Raw genomic sequence first — 20,248 nt, 5'->3', positions numbered from 1 at the left:
ACACCATCAATTACGTAGAGACATCAGCAACATGGAAGACTGATCATGGCAAAATAGCCCAAAAGGATGCAGAACTGCTCAATACCCAGCCACCAAAACTCGGCCTCGCTATGAAAGCCAAATCCTCAGAACCAGCAGAAACAATGGACTCCATTCCTGAAGAAGACACTACTGTCACTAACGTCCAAAGCTCTCTAGAAACTGCTAAGCCACCAGCAAAGAAGGCCCGCCCCTAAAAAGGCACAAATATGCAAAAACACATCAAGAGTAGTACCTATGTAAATACTACTACCTCCAATAAAACAGCTTCAGCATTGGTGACAATGCAAGATGGTCTATACCACCTACTTACAAAAGGAGCCATTGAGCATCTAACCAAATGCTGAAGCTGTAACTAATACCATGGTGCTTGAACTATCAGTATTTACTTATAGGCGATTACACCTTTGCTATGCTTCTTATAATATTGTAGTGTCTTCGCATATTTATAGTCCATGCTGCCTTCCTATTGGCAATTACGCCTTTGCTTAGACCACTCTTACATTGCATTGTTTTGTCTTTCCTGAATCTTTGTGGTGACTTTTTCATTTCTTTCTGCCACTATCTTCATGCGCTCATGAATTGCAGTCTATTCATGGACTCACCAATTCTCTCCATTTATGCCGCTCAAAGATTGCTATAATGAACAGGGATTGTGCATCTTCCTTTTTGTTAACCATCCCTTTTTGGCAGTACCATTTGTTAACCATCTATTTTTAGTTCTTTTTACTTTGGAATTTTCCATGTTTTTGAATTAAACCTTTCCAGTTCAGTTCAATTCCCTTCTAAATGAAATCCTTCAAGTCTTAGTTTCTGATAAAGCTAAGATTTAAAGGTTGATAATATCTATATGATGATTGATTTGCTGTGCAATAAGAACACCCTACATCCCTCCCCTCGCACAGGTTACAACTCCCGCGCTTAGCGCGGGTGCCACCCCTAGTTTTGATCTATAAATAAGTAATCCCATCTCATCCTATCTCTAACCAAAAATAGGATGAGATTATTTTCTAAGACAACCAATCTAATATAAAAAGCCAACCAAACACTAGATAACAAGATTATTCATCCAAAAATAACTCAACTTAAGATGAATAATTCAAGAATAAGTAATCCTCTTCCATCCAACCCATGAACTAAACGCATTCTAAATCTGATACATTTGAATGAGTATTACATTAAGTGATAAATGAATAGTTTATCACTTATTTTTGGAGCAAGTTTTATTATAAAATTTCAGTGCCACTTAATGAATTCAAATATTTAATTTTTGAGTATCAAATGCGCATGAACATTTAATATCTGAATTTATTAAGTTTAAATACTGAATTGGATTATCAAACAGGGTTTAAGTTAAGCAATCCATTCAAATCTTCGATTTTACCTCTTAATTGAGATGAAGATTAAAAGAAAAAGACAAAAGCTTTCCACCCGTCTTAACAAGCTTGTGTGCTGAATCATTTGGTTGTAAGTACTCTTCTTATTACAACTATTGCATCCCAATTTAGAAAGCATTTATTAAGTTTTTGTTTTCTAATTCCTATTCCCGCTATGGTTTATTATTTCCTCAATTCCATACTCACGTGCCAATACGGCACCGTTTAAGCATCTTCTCTTTAATGTATATTTCAAATAATTTTATTGATGGGTCAAAATTCACCATTTTGCCGCCTTCTGGCCCTTTTCGCTTCCTCCTCCTCTACCACCCCCTCCCCTTGCCTTCAAGAAATTCACACACACACACACCCACACACACAGAGAGTAAACTATGGCCTCCTCCTCCTCCACTCCTCTCCACATCGTCGACCAAGATAACGACGTAAGTCCCATTCCATTTCTAGACTCATCTCTATTAGTAACAATTTTATGAATTTTTTTCCCTGTGAAAAATTGCAGGAATTTGATTGGGAGGCGGCAGTGAGGGAGATTGATGTGGCCTGTGCTCAAACCACAACTTCTTCTACTAATTATTGTGCTAATAACGGTTCTAATCACGTAATTAATGGCAAAATCCCTACTTATACTTCTTCAAATCCGAGAATTCAAGAAACCCACAAAAAATCAGTGCCCAATCAGAGCAATTTTGCTTATTTTGCTTCTTCTTCCCGGCAATTGACTCTAGATAGGTTTATTGGGATTGTTCCCAGAAACTCCAATGGGCACCAGAGGGAAAAGCACTGCAATGGGTTTTTAAAAAACAAGAATAATAATTTTAACAGTAATTGTCAGATTAATGTTGGTAATAGTGGTGAGGGACAGAAGGGGCAAGCTGAAGATGAAGAAGAAAATGTCGGCTTTGTCAAGATTGATCCTGAGGCAGCTAAGACTTGGATTTACCCAGGTTTTTTTTTGGTTGAATATCTACTATCCCTATTTATTGCTATTTTTAATACTTAGTAGTCAAGATCATTTTCCGTATACTTTTTGGCTGGATGATATAGGCTAAGCTGTGTTTGGATTTGTTTTTTGTTTTTACATTATTGTGGGGGAATTCGAATTTTATGATAATGTCTGCTTGTTTGATTACCGTTTTTGCTTGAAGATATGGGTTGAATAAGCATGGAAGGAATGTGTAGGTTTTAGTAGATGATATTTGGGAAAAAAGTTTTTGACATATTTGACTAAGTTGTCAAGTGACTGGGACATGTAATCGTGTTTGGGGTTTATTACTGTAACAAGCACGGATCTTTCCGCATTTCAGGTGTAGATTTTTTCTAATGTTGGATGTTTTTTGATTGAAACTATCTTGATTCTCTTGATTAGATTTTGTACTCCGCACTCACTTGTACACTGTTTCATATGTGATGTTTGGTTGCAGTTAATATCCCTCTTCGTGACTATCAGCTCAATATTACGCGGACTGCTTTGTTTTCCAACACTTTAGTGGCATTGCCTACTGGGCTTGGGAAAACTCTTATTGCTGCTGTTGTAATGTATAACTATTTCAGATGGTTTCCAGAAGGTAGAATAATGCTTTGTAATTTGCTTTATCTGTGTTCTCCATTCACATGATACTGATGGCGTACACTAATTTTACTATCATTCAGGGGTTATTACCTTCTGCTTAGCAGGAGGCATAATTTTTCACACCATGTTTATTTATTTATTCATTTATTTCCTTTAAGTAGCTTAAGGTGGTGACCGGAGAATAGTCAACATTGCCTGGTTGTAGACTGTACTAACTTTACCATTTATTTACTATTTCGATTTAATAGTATATTTTTGTATGATTTTGGATGAAAAATGATTGCTTTTCTTATTCTGGGGCATCTGTGACTTCATTTATTGCTAAATGCAAAATATGCTAATAGGGAAAGTTGAAGTTTTCTAACTTGGGTAAATGACCTTTCGACAGTCCATTGTTTAAAGTGATCGCTTATTCGAAATAGTATATTTGAACAGTTAAATACTCTGTGTTTCTGTACTTTTTTAGTGCTTCTATTTGTCCACTGAAAAAGAGTGGTAGACAAACATGCTGCAAGGTCAGAAGCTTGTTGGCGGTTTCTTTGTGCATCATGAAATTGTGAATGTACATCCTCTTTATGTGGTAAATCACTAATTCTTGTGCTTGGTACATTCATGGTAGGAAAAATTGTATTTGCAGCTCCTTCTCGACCACTTGTACTGCAACAAATTGAAGCATGCCATAATGTTGTAGGAATACCACAGGTAAGGCAATTATGGCATTTAACTTGCTATTTTTTTTTCTAGCATCACTCAAGAGTTTTTCATTTTTTGTCATATTCTGAGAAGATACTGATTGCAGGAATGGACTATTGATCTGACAGGTCAAACAAGTCCCACAAGAAGAGCAGACCATTGGAGAAGTAAACGAGTTTTTTTTGTTACTCCCCAAGTTCTTGAGAAAGATATTTATTCTGGTGAGTACTCTAATTTGCATATGCTTTTGGAGCATCAACCTTCTAGCATTGGGCTTACAATTGACTTTAACTTGGTAGTGTCCAGAGAATAGGATGTCTGAGTGTGGCATAGATCTGATTTACACTAGCTTGTGGTTGATTACCTGTTTCATTGGTATTCACTTCCTTTTTGTACTGGAGAAATAGAATATAGGAGATTTATAGTTCAACCTTCTTCTGGAAACAATATTTACTGTATGACTGAGGACCATGTAGTCTGAAATTTATTGATCCGATTTATATGCTTTTTGTAACCACTTTATGTTTCTTTCAAGAAGTATAATTTAGGAGATTAAACGATTAACGTTCTTGTGGGAATTGTTGAATATATAGCAGTTATGAGAAATTACTGTATAAAACTAAATAGGTTGCTTAACAAAATTCATTCATTAGCCTCTCTAGAAGTAAAATGATAGTTAATGCCCGTTAATTGTTAAGGTGCTTTATGCAAGTTACTTCAGAGCTAACAAGATTCCACTTATAAAGATTCTGTTAATTTCATTGGTGCAGAAGTTTGAGGTTCAAAAAACAAAAACCTCTAAGTGCATGGTGTCAAAAGAGAATGGGATATTGAGCAATGCTGAATGATTTCTGATGGTTGGACATTAAAATTTGGCTTGTTTATCTTTCTTCTGTCTTCTCTGTCACATCTGTTCTGCTTGTAGTCAACAAGAGCGGTTATGCATTCCATTCTATTTTGGGATTTAGTGCTGGAAATGTTGGAATTGGATTTCATATCTATCTCTCTAGGTGCTATGAAAATATCAGACTTCACTTGCCAATTGAAGAAACTGAATATATTGAAGCAATATGTTTACATATTATGCTAAGGGAGCGATATCTTGTAGGTTCATGTTTGGTGAAGCATCTTGTCTGTTTAGTGGTTGACGAGGCTCATCGTGCAACAGGCAACTATTCGTATTGTGTTGCAGTTCGTGAGGTTTGCTCCGTATCTCTTACATGAATTGTTTTACTATAATGTTTGTTCTGTAGGGTCATCTTTTAAATTGGTTGAGGTGATTGTGTAATGTGCTTTACTAAATTCAGCTGATACATACTCCTCAAATGTATAGCATTTTGTGTTTATTGTCACTGGTCTGCTGTGGTGGTTTGAGAGAAATCTCTTGATAATTCACTTTTTTGTATAAAAGCTTTCCAGTTGAATTATTTTTCTTCCTCTATCTCCTCTCTCCAAGGTTGGAGAAACAGAAATGGCATGTTTCTAATTTGAGCCCTTGTGGGCAATTTGGAAATTAGCTTCAAGGAAGGAGTTCATGCAGCATTTAAACATTTGTATACAAGTAGAAAGTTGGGAACTTTTACCTTTCTGCAAAGTGGTATAGGGTCGTTAAAGGGACTGCATGAGGAAGCTGTTTTCCTTGAAAGGCAGCTAATTTGACTAAGGTTGGTACAACAAAGCATGCACTTAAGTCAATTCCACAGGGCCTTGTAAGTTGACATATCCTTGGATTAGGTTAGGTTCCTTAGATCCTCTGCTGAAAATTTTTCTGTAAGACATCACCTCGGTAGCTTTCTCTCCTAGCATATTTCCTTTTTGTTTTTCTCCTGTTTTAAAATCTATTCTCAGGGCTAGTTCTCTTCCTCACCAGTACCTGTGTCAGACATGACACTAACTTGTAGTGGTATGGGATCTCTGTCTGACACTTCATCTGAACTTCGGACAAATCAAAGCTAAGGAACCCAAGAAGAGGAAAGAGTTTGCGAACAGGGGAGAAAAGGGTGCAATCTTGAATCATGGTTGATGTAATTGTGTGCATGACTCAGATTGTCATTATGAGTGTCATGTTGTATCTCAGTAATTTTACACACCTAGATAGATATATCTATTTTTTAGCATGAGCAAGAAACAGTAAGTTGCTTTGTGTCACCCTATTTGCTGAATATGATACTTACAACTAAGCATACAAGAGAGTTCCCCTTCCTCTCCTAGTCTTTGGTTGTGTAACTGAAAATTAAAATTAAAAAATGAATGAATCTGAAATTCAACAACCTACATGTATGTGGCACCTTAGCCTGACTCTGCACGACATATGCACCTACACTTGATGTGATTTGGCTTACTTTTTTTTTATGGGGAAAATTTCCTAGAAGATGAAGTTTTGAAGATTGATGGCATTAAGTTCATTTCAAATGTGTTATTTGTGGAATTATCTTACTAATTATAATGCATTCCAAATGATCGTGTAGTTGATGGCTGTTCCTGTGCAACTCAGAGTATTGGCTTTGACTGCAACACCAGGATGTAAGTAACAACCGAGCAGTCTTTATCTCTGTGATACACAGGTTTTCCATCTTAGGTCTTATTTTACATGTAAAGTTTTGCTGTAAAAATCAGCTAAGCAGCAGACCATCCAGCACGTAATCGATAATCTTCAAATATCAAGACTTGAATACCGAAGTGAAAGTGACCCTGATGTGATTCCTTACGTGCATGACAGAAAGATAGAGCTGATTGAGGTAAATAAAAGTCGTCATAATTTTTTTTGAATCCCAGCTTTCATTGTATAAGATGCCACTCTAATGCTGCTAGGTTGCTATGGGCAATGATGCGGTTGAAATAAATAATTTGATCTTGGAAGTAATACGCCCTTATGTTGCTCGGCTTTCTGCAATTGGGGTACTTAAAAATAGAGATTGCCAGACGGTATGCTTCTTTTTGTTCAAAAATATAGTTGGCTAGGTTATTGATCCTTTTTTATTTTTCTTTTTTGTTTGGTGGAGTCCATGAACTCTGGTTGTTTCACTCTTATTTTGTTGCCACAATAGTTATTTTTCTTGTAAGAATTATGCAGCATGAGTTTGATGTAAATTCCAGTTCTTTTTCTTTTCTTTCCAATAGATATTCAGTTTATTTCATTATAGTCTAAATTCTCAATTGTCATGGTTTTACCTGTAGTTCCACAAAAATTTAGCTATGGACTGATCTATAAGTGCTTATCAAGCATGACTAAGTGTCTGTTTTCTGTTACAGATCTGTCAGACAATATTGAAAATGTTAAAGCTCCATTCTCTCATCTGCTGTAGATTTTCCAGTAGGATTTGATCTTGGCAAATTTTAATTATTCTTTTTTTTTAAATAATGGCATGGTAGGATGGGACAATTGGAAAGCTAGAAAACTTGTGGATGTTTTTTATTTTTGTATGCTCAGTATGTGTACTGAGATAGTAACAGATACTCAGCGTTTCCTTGAAGGTACCTTCAGCTGCAAATTACCTTCAAGTAAACTTTTGCTCTATAATATGTATATAGGAATTATATGACCAAATGTAATCTAGTTAGCTTGCAAAATAGTTCTGTTGTTATTTTTCTTTCTTTATGCATTTCACCATTTTATTGATCCTTTTCAGTATTGAATTTTCTTATCAGTTTCATCAGCTCTTGACCTTTCTAGCAAATTAATTGCAAGGACTTTGTTCCTCATAGTTAAGAAGGCTCGTGATTCTCTTTAAACTTGTTGCTAAATGACAGTTAAGCCCATGTGATTTACTCAACTCGAGGGACAAATTTCGGGAAGCACCACCAGAAAACCTGCCTCATATTAAGTATGGAGAAGTTGAAGGATATTTTGGTGTACTCATAACGCTGTACCACATCAGGAAATTGCTGTCTAGCCATGGTATAAAGCCTGCATTTGAGATGCTTGCAGAAAAATTGCAACAGGGGTAGTGTTTTCTGCTACATTTCTTTGAAGATGCAGGATTAGATATTCTAAAAATGTCAAGTCAACATTAGTTCCCACTATTTCTTTCTTTTAATTTAATTTTTTTTAAAGGCACAACATTCATCATTTTGGTATGTATGCATATCCGTTTCCATTCTAGTAAGCTGTGAATGCCTTAACTTACAATTCAAGCAAAAATTTTTGCAGGTCTTTTGCACGTTTTATGAGTCGGAATGAAGTTCTTCTAAAAGCAAAACTTCTAATGCAGCAAAGCATATCTCATGGAGCTCCTAGTCCCAAATTGTCAAAATTGCTGGAAGTCTTGGTGGATCATTTTAGTATGTAACGTGACAAAATGTTAACTCTTTTTATTTATTTATTTATGAACTACCTATTGATTTCTTCCAGCTTTGCTAGGTAACTTAGATTTGTTGGATATCTGGAATGGTTTGAAAGTGGTACTGTTGTGTTCTGGCATTGAAACTTCTTTTTTTTTTTTCCTGTTATTTTAGTTGGGTTAAAATGGTGACATGCATCTGTACTGCTTAGGGAAGCATTAACAGTGACAAAAAGTTCTTTTTTTACTTCCACTTTTGTTGTTTTTTGTATTCTTTTTTTGTCCTAGGAATATTCTTGTTCTTTTTCCTGACCAAAGTTCCCATGTGCGTGCCAGCAGCAATTTGGTGAACATAAAAAACTTGGTGAAGTTAACACAAGGATGTGACTAAGTACATTAACAGAAACCTTTTGGAAGCAAATTGGACATATTTGAGTTTTTTTTTTTGCCTCTGAATTTGACTTATAATCTAATGCAAAAATGGCGATACATAGGTAATTTGGCAAGATAGTATAATAACACAGAAAATAATCATGCTAACTTGTTCATTGAATCAACAGTGATCTACGGCACAACCATACTGAATAGATTGTTTGAAAATTAATGCGGGATAGAAAACTCTAAGCCACTGTATACCTGTTTGAATTATCAGGGCCTCACTAGTGCATATATAAAGTGGAAGAATTGCTCAGTTGGATGAGATTGCTGGGTATGTTAGGTGAGAAAGTTGGATGGATTATCAAGTTTGATGTACTAAATGATGAAGCTTATTCACCACATGTTGTGGATTCTTTCATAGTAAAATAAAGGATTGTTAGCTATGTGGTAAAAAATTCCAAATTTTGACAATGCAATATGCATTTTGTTCAATTTAGTGTGACCTGCAAATACATTGTAGTTATTGTGGAAACGGTTTCTGAGCTTCACATTGAACCTTTGACTGCAAATACATCTATTACATCTCTGTACTTATTGTGGAAACGGTTTCTGAGCTTCACATTGAGCCTTTAACTCAAATATTTGTCATGAAACTTCAGTTGTAGTTTAAGCTCTACTGATACATAGACCATAGAGGATTTGTGGGCCATTTTCGCTGCTTCTTTACATTATGTGTGCAAAAGAGACTAGAGACACTCTTATATGGATATTCTGACCATTTTTTTTTTTTTTGGGCTTGGGCAGAAATGAAAGATCCACTTGAGTCAAGGGTTATAATTTTCTCAAATTTCAGGGGAAGTGTAAGGTCAGATGAATACATGATATATTCATTCTTTATTTGGAAAAACTCTGATTCTAGACTTGAAAATCGTAGAGTCTAATTCATGTTCTTACACCTTGTAACATTTGCTGTTATCGATTTTGATTTCAGGGATATAATGAATGCATTAAAAGACATTGGGGAATTTGTAAAAGCTACTGAGTTCGTTGGTCAGACTTCAGGTTTGCATTCTTGGTACTTTCATTTATCATTGTCTTTGAGAACAGAGGATGCTTTTGATCTCATTTTCTAGTTTTCCTGTCACCTATCAGCTTAAGCTACATTGGTTAAATGGGTAACCACTTCTTTAAAATCTTCTATATGCCTCCTTGTGTTTCCTAATTATTCCATTAACCCTTTCTCCTTGTACATGTTGCTTTTCTGATTTGCACACCATTGCTTTCCTGTTGTTTTTGGATCTGATGTTAATAAAGTTATGAAACTGCCATTATTATTTTGCTCAATGCTGTTTGAGTAAACATTATTATCATCTAGTGAGGATGCTTGCTGAAAGAAGTTGGTAACCTCAGTCTTCTTTCACTAGGAAAGGAAAAAGAAACTCATAAGCAGGGCAAATAGACATTATCTGCATGGCAATTGGGATCCGCTTTCTTTTCTTAATGAAAGCAGTTCCTACGTTGTAATGTTGGAATGCTTGAGTATGCTTGCTAACATTTGTGCCTTTATGTCCACCATAATGTGCAAATATAGGGCATCTACAGGGTGTAGATCACCATTAGCACACTGGTGGTTTACTATATTTACTCCTAGGATTAATCTTAGGGCTTGTTCTCAGTTGATTGTCACCTGATTGTAAGATTCTGATTTTGAATAATCAGTTTTTTTTTATGTTCTCTTTTGCTTTTGCATCTAGATTTTTTTATTTCTTAATAGGCAAATAAGCTAAAATTTAGTATCTACCAAAGTGTAGCTTTAGCTGATTGTGATATTTCTTTATAATCACTTTCCATAGTCAAATTTTGCAAACAATGACAAGTGCTATGACTCATGCTACATAATCCTAGCAAATTTTGAGAAAAAGCTCCTACTAAAGACCTGGAAAGCTCTTTTTGTAGACATGGTATGCACTTGGATTTGCTTGTGCAAAATTTTTTACATTGTCACTGCATAGAAGAATAATCCTTACTGCTAAAGAATTCTTGACTTTTGGTCACCTCATGCTGCTAGATATACATTCTCAAAGAATTTAGCTGACAAGACTATGTCAGTTTTGGCTAAAAAAATATATAGCTGCAGATGAGATGCGAAAGTACTTTTGTATCCATTTTTAACATGCAATTGGAAACACCTTGCTCTCCATATATTCTGAGTAGTTTTTCTCCTTGTTTACTTGGAAGGTAAATAGTTACCCAGACTAAACGTGAATATTTATGATTATTCTCTTTGTTGGTTTCTGCAGGTAAAGCATTAAAGGGACAGTCACAAAAAGTTCAACAAGCTGTTTTGCAGGTTTTTTTTCCCTTTTTTCCGATGTTTGAATTGATAATTTCGCCATGGTATATTGCCTAACTTCGACATTTCCATGTAGAAATTTAGAGCTGGTGGGTACAATGTCATTGTTGCAACTTCAATTGGTGAAGAAGGTTTAGATATAATGGAAGTTGATCTTGTTATATGCTTTGATGCTAACATCTCACCATTGAGAATGATTCAGCGAATGGGCAGAACTGGAAGAAAGCATGAAGGACGAGTAGATATCCTTGTCTAATCTAGTTAATGGGCATCTCGTATTTGATACTGATTGGGTTCACTCCATCTGATTTTGCATTGCATTAGTTGAATATTTTAGGTCAAAGTTGAAAATGTTGTCTAGGAAAATAAAAAGTTTGGGAAATGTGGGGGCAGTGGGAGCTAATAGTATTATCGTTTTGGTCCAATTACTTGTAATATTGATGAATAAATTTTGCCTTTATGAACTATGTAAAACTTAGGGTCATTTAAAATAGCACGTCATGTAAAACTGGATATGTGGTGCATTTCTTTATGCTTTTGAAGTCATTAAAAAATAGTAGCAGTTTTCATCTTTGCCCACATTTTTCTTAACAAGCTTTACTTGTTTTAGCTTGTGAGGGGTCTGAATTAAAGGGCTACATGAGGAAACAAGCCAATAGCAAGGCTATTAAGAAGCACATGAGAAACGGGGGAGCAAATAGTTTCCAATTTCATTCAAGTCCGAGGATGGTATGTTTAGATTGTACCGGTTTGTTATAGTACCAGATTGTTATAGTTTCATGAAGTCCTTACTTCTTCATTTCTGATTATCTATTTTCAACGTTGCAGATTCCGCATGTTTTCAAACCAGAGGTCCAGTTTGTAGAGCTTTCAATTGAACAGTTTGTTCCACGTGTAAAGAAAGTGAATGATGATGACCAGCCAATCCAGTCGCCTGCATATAAAGCCAAGTTAACAGATGCTGAGAATGACTTACTATCTAAATATTTCAGCACCACCAGGGAAAACACTTGGAAACCATCACTTATTGCCTTTCCTCATTTCCAAGCATTTCCGTCCAGAGTACACAAAGTGCTGCATTCATTTAGGACAGGGATTCTAATAGATGCAATGCAATGTTTACAAGGATTACCATTTTCTACATGCAGTACAGCTGTTAAAGTTGAGGTCTGTCTCTTTGGTAGTTTTGCTGTCTTATGTTGAATTGTCGCTATTTGTTCACTTTATTTGCATTGTTCAGGATAGTGCCTCTCCAGAACCATGCTCAGCAAGTGAAGCTCTTGAACAGTGTAATGGCAAAATTAAAGGTAAGGATGCATTAGACAGCTAATAGACCGCTCAATTTTTCCTTTTTCTTAATTGAATTCTCAGAAGAGAAGTCTTGGTGCATAACTGCATCTTCTCGGCATGCAACTCCTTGAATTTAGAGAAATTCATGACATGAATAGTTGCTATCAAAGTGTAAAGGTTGCTGCTGAAACCTTTTTATCCACATTCAACAGTTGGTTTAAATCTCCTTGCGTTCAATAGCATCCTACGATTGGTACCCTTTACATACTCATTTGAATGTTATGCTGGTCTGTCTGAAATTTACTATTCATTCAAAATTATTTGTTGTTTTCTCTCTCTGATGCTGAAGTTTGGCAGAAAAGGGAAAGGAAAAAGTGTTCTAATATTTTCAAAGTGGGTTACAAGTTTCCTTGCCAACGCCAATCCACTTCAAATTGCAGTCACAGCAGTTTCATTTCATGGACCTATAGACCAAGTTCACCTATCATTAAATTTCTCCTGTTTTAGTCTGTTCATAAGTCATTAGGTTTTAGAAAGTAACCAAGACCGAGAAGGTCTGTATACACCTAAACTGTTTTATTAGGAAAAAAAATGGAGTACATCAAAAAGAGAATCTAACATGGCCACAGTGCTTTCTCTCCAACCAAAGTATTCCTCTAGCAAATTTTGGATTAGCAGTTGCATTTTAATCAGAAAACTAAAGCATTTACTAGTGTTTGTGTTCCACCAGATGTCATCCATCGTATGATTCTTTTATGGTCATCCTAATGTCACATTGTGACTTGTATGACAGCTATGTAATTTTTGATGTTTAGTTTGAGCTTGTTTTGATTCTGAGAATATTCGGGTTCTCATAAGAGTACATTTTTCCCTAACCTCACTTGATCAATAATATCCAGTCAAATCTTTCAGCTAGTTTATCTTTTTATGTAATTTTGTACTTTAATATTTGAATGTGCGATTGGATCTTAGTCTGTCCTACAATTCTTTGTTATATGCCCACCAAAAAAGCCATTACATTTATGCTACATAATTTTTTGAAGCTTTTCTTACAGAAACAAGCACTTCTGGGGACTTTCCTATAGAGGATTGCATAAGAGAAGTTTCACTGGCTAGTTTAGAGCCCAAAGAGGATTTAAGAACTAGAGAGGATTCCTATGCGCTAGGTTCTCAAGGTTCTCAATGTAAAAACTTGGTCCATTCCTTTCTCTTCAGCTCTGGATTGATATCTGTAGATGATCTTGGGACAGTACAGGTTTTATCTGTGTCACAATTTCCAGTGAAAGAAGTTCTGCTTTCTAAAATTATGACTACCGGCAGAGCAGCTCCATTCTATCATCTGAAACAAAATATTGCATGCATTGATGCTTCCACTGATGTATGCGAAGAACGTGTGGGGAATGCAAAAGATGATTCTATGTCCCAGATAAGATCCAGTCAAGATGACAAAGATTGTGCATTTAAATTAAACAGCTGTAATGCATCAGGAGAAAAAACTTTAGGAGAGATTATTCTTGAGACTCCAATTCCCAAGCCAATGTCAGATGGAGGTGAGAGTATTAATAATAGTCCTGAAGATAGAGCACCTATGTTGTTTGCTGCTGAGGCCAATGATGATCCAATGGACGTTGAGTTTAGTCCCAGGCTTACTAACTTTATGGAGTCCGGTATTGTTCCAGAATCTCCTATAAGCAGTAGTGGTATGTATGTTCCATTACTCAATGCTTGTCTAAATAGTTACACTAACTCCCAAGTCCAAATTATGGTAATAATCCTATGTTCTTCAGGAATGCCTGAGATTCAAAGAGATGATATTATGGTACCAGATCTTGTTTCAACCCCCATGGTCCATGCACAGTCAGTAGTGAAGTATTTGGGGCAGAATGAAATTAATGTCACTTCTTCGCTGACCAATGATATTTCTGCAAAACAAATGAAGAATAGTACTCCAGCAAGCAAATTTAGAACTCCAACTGTTGATGAATGTCGATCTCCTTTCATTAAATCACCAGACATTGGCTTTAGCAAAGACTGGCAATTGAATCCTGGAGGAAATTCACATGGTGTTAAACAAAGACGCAAGTTTAAAAGATTGCGCAAGCATGGAGATCTCTGTAGGGTTAAGCCTCAGGATTGCAAAGAACAGACAAGTGGCCCCACCAGAAACTTCACAAGTTCTTCTGTTGGTGCAGATGATGGTCAGAATCATCATCATAGAGGTAACTATTTTAACTTTATTCCTACTTGCATTCCAGGATTGTCATGCTATCAAGGTGGTACATCTTCCTTGATTTCTGAAAGTCTTCCAGACGTAAAAAGCTACTGGGAATTGCAAGTTACTACAAGACAAATTTTGACTGACAATTGCTAATTTCACACTTGATGCTGTTACATGCAGGCGCGAAGTTCATCTCAAATAGAGCCAAACTGTTTGTTGAAGATGAAGCAGAGTAAGTATATATTATTTCAATTTCCACATGTAAATATAGTTATATGTGTACAGCTTTTATTTTTAGTTTTCCTTTTCCATGGGTTAATCATACTAAGGAGATTTGGAAGTATGATTATCTGGCTGATCATGTTGTATAAGAGTTAATGGGAGGTTCAGAAGAATCATGTTCATAGATAAGTGATGCATGCTTTGGATGTGCTACATAGGAGCAGCAATAGTAGAAAAGTAAGAAGGCATCCTGCAGACTTAAGTGAATTTGCTAGAGAATATTAAAAGATAAAACGATGCAGAAGGACAGTTTGAAATATTCTTTTGTATCTTTAGCACATCTGTTGTCCATGAAACTGGATAGGAAGAGAATCTCCTTGAAAGCAACCTTATATGTTTTTGGTTGGTCTTGTGAGATTTTACATCTATATTGCATAGTAAACTTGAGGAAAACTTGGACTGATAAATAAGCATTGGTGTGACAAGAATTTAAGAACATTTAAAATCATAAGAGAAGGAAAATTTTGGCAGATATGGTTGTTAAGAGAAGTATTATGATTCATAATTTTGCACCTCTATTGTAAATGCTGGTAAGTCTCCCAAACTGGGAAACAGAGTGTCTTCTTCCCAATTACATTGACATCGTACCAGAGCAAAATTTTGGGAGACTTTTTGAGCCATGAAAAGTTTCTTCACCCAAAAAACTAGAAGAGGGTGAGGACTACCTATTGATAAATTATACATGACGTGTTGCTTGAGAAACTAATTTAAGTATGTTACCTTAGCTTTTCTAAGGCACTTTTGGCATGTAATAAAATAATTCTGTTGACACTTTAGGCACGAATTACAATATGTTTAGCTAATCCTATGATAGAAGAAACTTGAAATTCAACATTAACATTGAAAGATTAAAAAATGAATTGATCTTATTTTGAAAATCATTAGAAATGAGTAAATCTGAATGCAAGCTGGACAATCCTAGTGAACTGTACAAACAAGTTCAACAAACATTATGGTAACTGTATTTTGCTTGATTAAGGGCAACTGTACAGAAAACCGAGTTGCAACTCAAAGTGGGAAAAATGAGATAAGATTTCTGCTAGTACTTAAAAATAGAATGTCACGTTATGTTGATAATCACTGAATACATCTTGTACAGGAGTAATTTTAAATTCTTGCCTTGAACATCAGTATTTGCCAATCTATTCTTTGGTCTCAAAGAAACACTAACACTTCATTGTACTTGTTCTGGTGCTATTGAATAAAATTTCCTGTTGTCATTTCAGGGTATCTTTGGAGGTTATGGTATCTTCTGATGAGGAAGATGAGCAGGAGGACAATTCATACGAAGATAGTTTTATTGATGATAGAATAAATCCTACAGCAAAAAGTACTCAAGCAGAAGAGAGTGGTATTGATATGATGGCTGTTTACAGGTTTGTAAAATTTTTCTTGATCTTGTTAGATTTGCTTTTATTTTTTCCCATATGCCTTGCTTCATTGCCAATTAATATTTGCTAAGTGCTATTTAACTGGCTTTACATTTTGTACATGAGGGGCTTGGGCATTGCATAACCTAGTATAATTCAGTCTAGGGAGGATATGAATATGCAGCATGCATTATTCGAGTATCTTTAATCCTAGTTACCCTGAATATTAAGCTGTCTTCTCTATTGATAATATGGTTATTTCATGCATACATGGCATATTTATACCAAAATGAGTGTTCAAGTGAGGTAGTTTAACAGATGTGAGCAACAGTTTGAAGTAGCTCTTTTGGTCATAATAGTTATGGGTTGAAAAAATAAGTCTGGAATATAGACCTTTTGTTTTCCCAGCCTGTTTATTTTCTAAGGTTCTAGCTTTCTACTGACATGTAACAACTATGTGCTTTTTGAACATACGTCTACCAAATCTTTGGCTCCTGATATATTTATTCCCTGCAGTTCTCTTTTGTAAACTGGGACCAGTTTATTATCTCCTCTATCTTGTTATATCTCGTACCCTTTTTTCTGGTTAAATTGGGTTGCCAGCTGTACAAATTTGTACGACCATGGTTTTTGTCATGGTAAATCTTCAAGCTTTCTTCTGATCTTTATATTTCTAACAAATGCTTAATGATTTGGTGGATTGAAGCAAATAACTTCATTTTCGGTTCCCGTAATATGAGCTTGAATGTGCTCTTTTTTGTTTAAGTCTAGTTAATCTTTTGACACAGGCGTTCCTTGCTCAGTCAATCACCATTAGTAGGAGTGGCAAATTTCTCTGAAGATTTTACTCCTAGTTCTGATGTTCCAAGAAATGAAAGAGCAAGCACTTCAGGATCAGAAAGTCATTTGGTTCAAAAGCCTGAGAATGGCTTAGAGTCTACCGCCAGGAATTCAGCATCCCTCCATTTCAATCTTGACAGAGTTTCCTCAGATGCTTTGCTCTCCAGAATTACTACTTCTCCAAAAGAACAAAAAAGCAAGATGGAGAATCGAAAGAGAAAATTATTCTGTAAATCTGGTTTCTTACCAGTACATAACTTAGAAAAAGAGTTTTTCATTGGTTCTGTCGCTTCTGGACACGACTCTATGTTGCATGAACAAACCGACAAAATTCAAGAAAATAGCAAAACGTTTCTGGACAATGACATCACAGAAAACAGGAATATCTTTGATGACGATCAATTCTACAATGCCATTGATCTTGATGCTATAGAAGAACAAGCTGCCAAATTAATTGGATTCAAAACGGACTACTCAAAACAGAATCAGGTACCTATTGCTGAACCAGTGCCAGTAAACCCTTCTCTTCTTGGTTCTCCTTCTTTTGATCTTGGAATTTGATTCTTAAGGGTGGTTAGAACTTACAAGAGGATTATACAAGAGGTACAGGATTTCTTTTTTGTAGATAGAGATCTATAGTGAAAGTTGTATATATCTTGTATTGCAAAATGAAAAGACACAAGTTTATACATGGAACCAAATTATTTATGTTGTAGTGGCAAATTGGTTGAGCATACAATTAGAATCTTAAAGGCTACTTTGCTCTCATCATTTACTAGTTTCAAGGATAATTGTGGATTAAGGACACTAATACTGTGATTACATACTATTCGAGTAATTCCAGATTCCATGCCTTGACTAATGTTTCTGGTAACATCTTAATACATTGCAATTTCAAAGTATTGCCTTGGTGCTGAAGCAGTTAATTGGGTGGAATTGTAATAAGTTTTAAAAGTTTTCTTGTTCTCGGTTGATTATTTTAATTAATTACAGATTCTATTTTTGGATAATCAGTTTTTATAATGTTCTCGATTACTTTTGTATTTTGGTTATGAATTTTTTTAATGATTAAAAAGTTAAAATCTATAATCACTCAAATAGTAACTTTTGCTGATCCTCTATAATCAGGTTCTATAATCAGATTTTATAAAATTTAAAGCAATCGAAGACAAAACCCAAGTGGCTGTAGCATAGTTGTGCGCAATTTCATTTTGCATTTGAAATGCCAAATCTGACAAGCATTGTGGTGGCACCACTTTATTCATAAATTTTTTGTTGTTAAATTTAGTTTGCACAGAAAAACATAAATGAAAAGGCCAACTTGTGAGCTATATTTTAAATTTACAGATTTAAGCAAGGATGAATAGTTTTCCATACGTTGTTATCCACGAAACTGGTAATGATTGCTAGTTATACTACTCCGTGAATATATGATAGTTTCTTCTCGAGTGATTGATATTTTATCTGAAGACGAATTAACTGAGATTATGTAATATCTTTTCCTGAAATTTTTCTTCATTTTATGTAATTTATCAAATTTTAACTGAAAGGTTTTCGCTCATTTTTTTTTTTGAGATTTGCTAGTTTCTTAATTTTATTGTTACTTTATCAATATTTCCGCAACTTCAAGGCCTTGGTTAAATTGATACAGAGGTAAGACATGCTAAATATGGAGATATGTTTTGGCTCATTTTTCAAATTCTTTTACTGCTAATTTTTTCCCCTTTTGGTTGTTGAAATTTGTTAGTTACACAAAATTTAGATCACATGGTCGATAATAATTTACATATATGATTACTAGTTATTTGCCTAAGCGCACTGTGTATGCTAAGATTGCTTGATGCATCATAGTTGGTCCTGTATACAAACACTAGAGAATCTATTTTTACTTATGACACTTCTTTGTTTTTCATTTTTTATTTCTCTCTCTCTCTCTCTCTCTATGAAGCAATCAAAATAAACTCAATGAAATATACAAGTTGAAGATCAACTAATTACATATTCATGCGCTCGAAAGTGACTCAAATAAATTTGGAGGAACTTGAGCTCGTGCTAACTTGAGAAAGGAAAGAAAGCTTAAATCAAGGTCAAGATCCAGTCAGAATTTGAGTTTTTGAACAAGATTTTGGATATATATATATATATATATATAAAAGCTTTCGAACTGAACCTATTAAAGTTCAAAATCGACTCTAGAAAGTGTGAAGCGGCAAGTCAATTGGTTATTCGTGTAACTAGTAGGTGGGTGATTGAATCGGTTGGCCATTAAGATATATTCAAATATAATTTCTCTTAATTTTTAATACAAGAATACACTATAGACATTAAAAAAAAAACAAATGAAAGATGTAACTGACACTCCATTAAAACTTTTCCTGCACTAATAAAACATGCTCAGGTTTTGTATTCTAATCTTGTTATCAGCACTCCACTAATATTTTTCTTACAAAATCTAAAGATCCTGCCGGTTGTTCAAAAATCCATTGCATTCCCGATTTAACCTAGTTGAGGCAACGAGTTATTGACCAATCAACAAATCTGCTTCTTTTCCGATTAGACTTGTGACCCAAACTAAGTGACCGGATCATTAGTTAGTTACATAGTTGAATCACTAATTTAGGCCAGATTTAATAACTATGGTTCAAACAGTTCGAGTTTGGCTCAAACTCGAATAGAAGATTTGATTGAGTCACTTGTTTCATTGTTATTCCTAGTGAAATATGAATCCGGCCATTAATTTTCACTTGTCACTCTCTCTGTCCCTTTTTTTAAATTTTTTTGGTGGTAGCCTCTTTGATGCGTTGTAATATACTAGGAGGGGAACACCGCGCGCTGCGCGGTGTAATTTTCAAGTTTGCCCAGAAATATTCAATTATTCAAATTGGAATATTCAATATAAAGAGTTACATGAAGGTGCACACAAATCTGTGTGATTTTTTTTGTTATTTTATTAAGCAATGAAGAGAGGCACAATTTCAGTCTAGTTGCTAAATGATAGTCATTTTTGTTACGCTGACTAATTGGACAGCAATGGCAATGTCATTAGTTTGGAAATAATATATAACTGTATAATGCTGGCTTATATTTTTTATGTACACAAAAATCTATGACTTTCTAGCCCAAAAAAAAAAAAAACCGAGAGCAGTGTAGTGTTGCAGCAAGGCTTGGCCTTATTTTTAGACTCTGATACAACCAATCCACTATTTTTGTAATTGCATCAAATTAACCCAAAGACCGCAAAGAAAGACCCATTACTTTGTAGTACAATAACCAAAATGGCTTCATTAGCTTGTAATTTCAAGAAATCTACGGAAAGGAAAAGAAATTGTGCGTACATATCAACCGTAGTGAGATAAACTACATTTGACCAAAAACGGAGGAAGATTACTAATGCAGGTGTATCTTCTCAATACATCAATAGCATAGGGGATGGTCAACTACTTAACACACACAAAAAAAGAAAAAAGAAAGTTCACATGCCTCGATGCACTTCAGCCCTTGATCATTTGATGCATGTCAACAGCTAGAATCCCGTAAA

The 20,248-nt window shown here is 35.1% G+C and overlaps 1 protein-coding gene across 1 annotated transcript; it reads left to right on the top strand.

Annotated features, from left to right (window-relative positions):
- Window positions 1–1,807: 1,807 nt before the first annotated feature.
- LOC113750463 (DEAD-box ATP-dependent RNA helicase FANCM) lies at window positions 1,808–17,486 on the top strand. The gene is made up of 23 exons (XM_027294434.1): window positions 1,808–1,858; window positions 1,936–2,380; window positions 2,858–3,001; window positions 3,626–3,708; window positions 3,806–3,920; window positions 4,808–4,899; window positions 6,168–6,222; window positions 6,316–6,437; window positions 6,511–6,624; window positions 7,450–7,643; window positions 7,850–7,980; window positions 9,162–9,222; window positions 9,349–9,419; window positions 10,658–10,707; window positions 10,787–10,952; window positions 11,312–11,439; window positions 11,539–11,877; window positions 11,951–12,017; window positions 13,056–13,700; window positions 13,788–14,219; window positions 14,399–14,450; window positions 15,727–15,876; window positions 16,659–17,486. The coding sequence occupies exons 1-23, from the start codon at window positions 1,808–1,810 to the stop codon at window positions 17,269–17,271; spliced, it is 4,320 nt and encodes a 1,439-aa protein (XP_027150235.1). The 3' UTR covers window positions 17,272–17,486.
- Window positions 17,487–20,248: the final 2,762 nt, after the last annotated feature.

The sequence above is a fragment of the Coffea eugenioides genome, chromosome 10 (genome assembly GCF_003713205.1).
Source record: "Coffea eugenioides isolate CCC68of chromosome 10, Ceug_1.0, whole genome shotgun sequence".
NCBI lineage: Eukaryota > Viridiplantae > Streptophyta > Magnoliopsida > Gentianales > Rubiaceae > Coffea > Coffea eugenioides.
Note: the sequence above shows the minus strand (reverse complement) of the source record. Positions and strands in the feature narration are given on the sequence as shown.

What these genes read in the sequence shown, in the direction of transcription:
- LOC113750463 (XM_027294434.1), top strand. Translation starts at nt 1,808, where the DNA reads ATGGCCTCCTCCTCCTCCACTCCTCTCCACATCGTCGACCAAGATAAC. An exon ending in ATTGTGTTGCAGTTCGTGAG is followed by an intron (nt 4,900 to 6,167) that starts GTTTGCTCCGTA and finishes ATGATCGTGTAG; the next exon opens with TTGATGGCTGTTCCTGTGCA. An exon ending in TTTGACTGCAACACCAGGAT is followed by an intron (nt 6,223 to 6,315) that starts GTAAGTAACAAC and finishes TGTAAAAATCAG; the next exon opens with CTAAGCAGCAGACCATCCAG.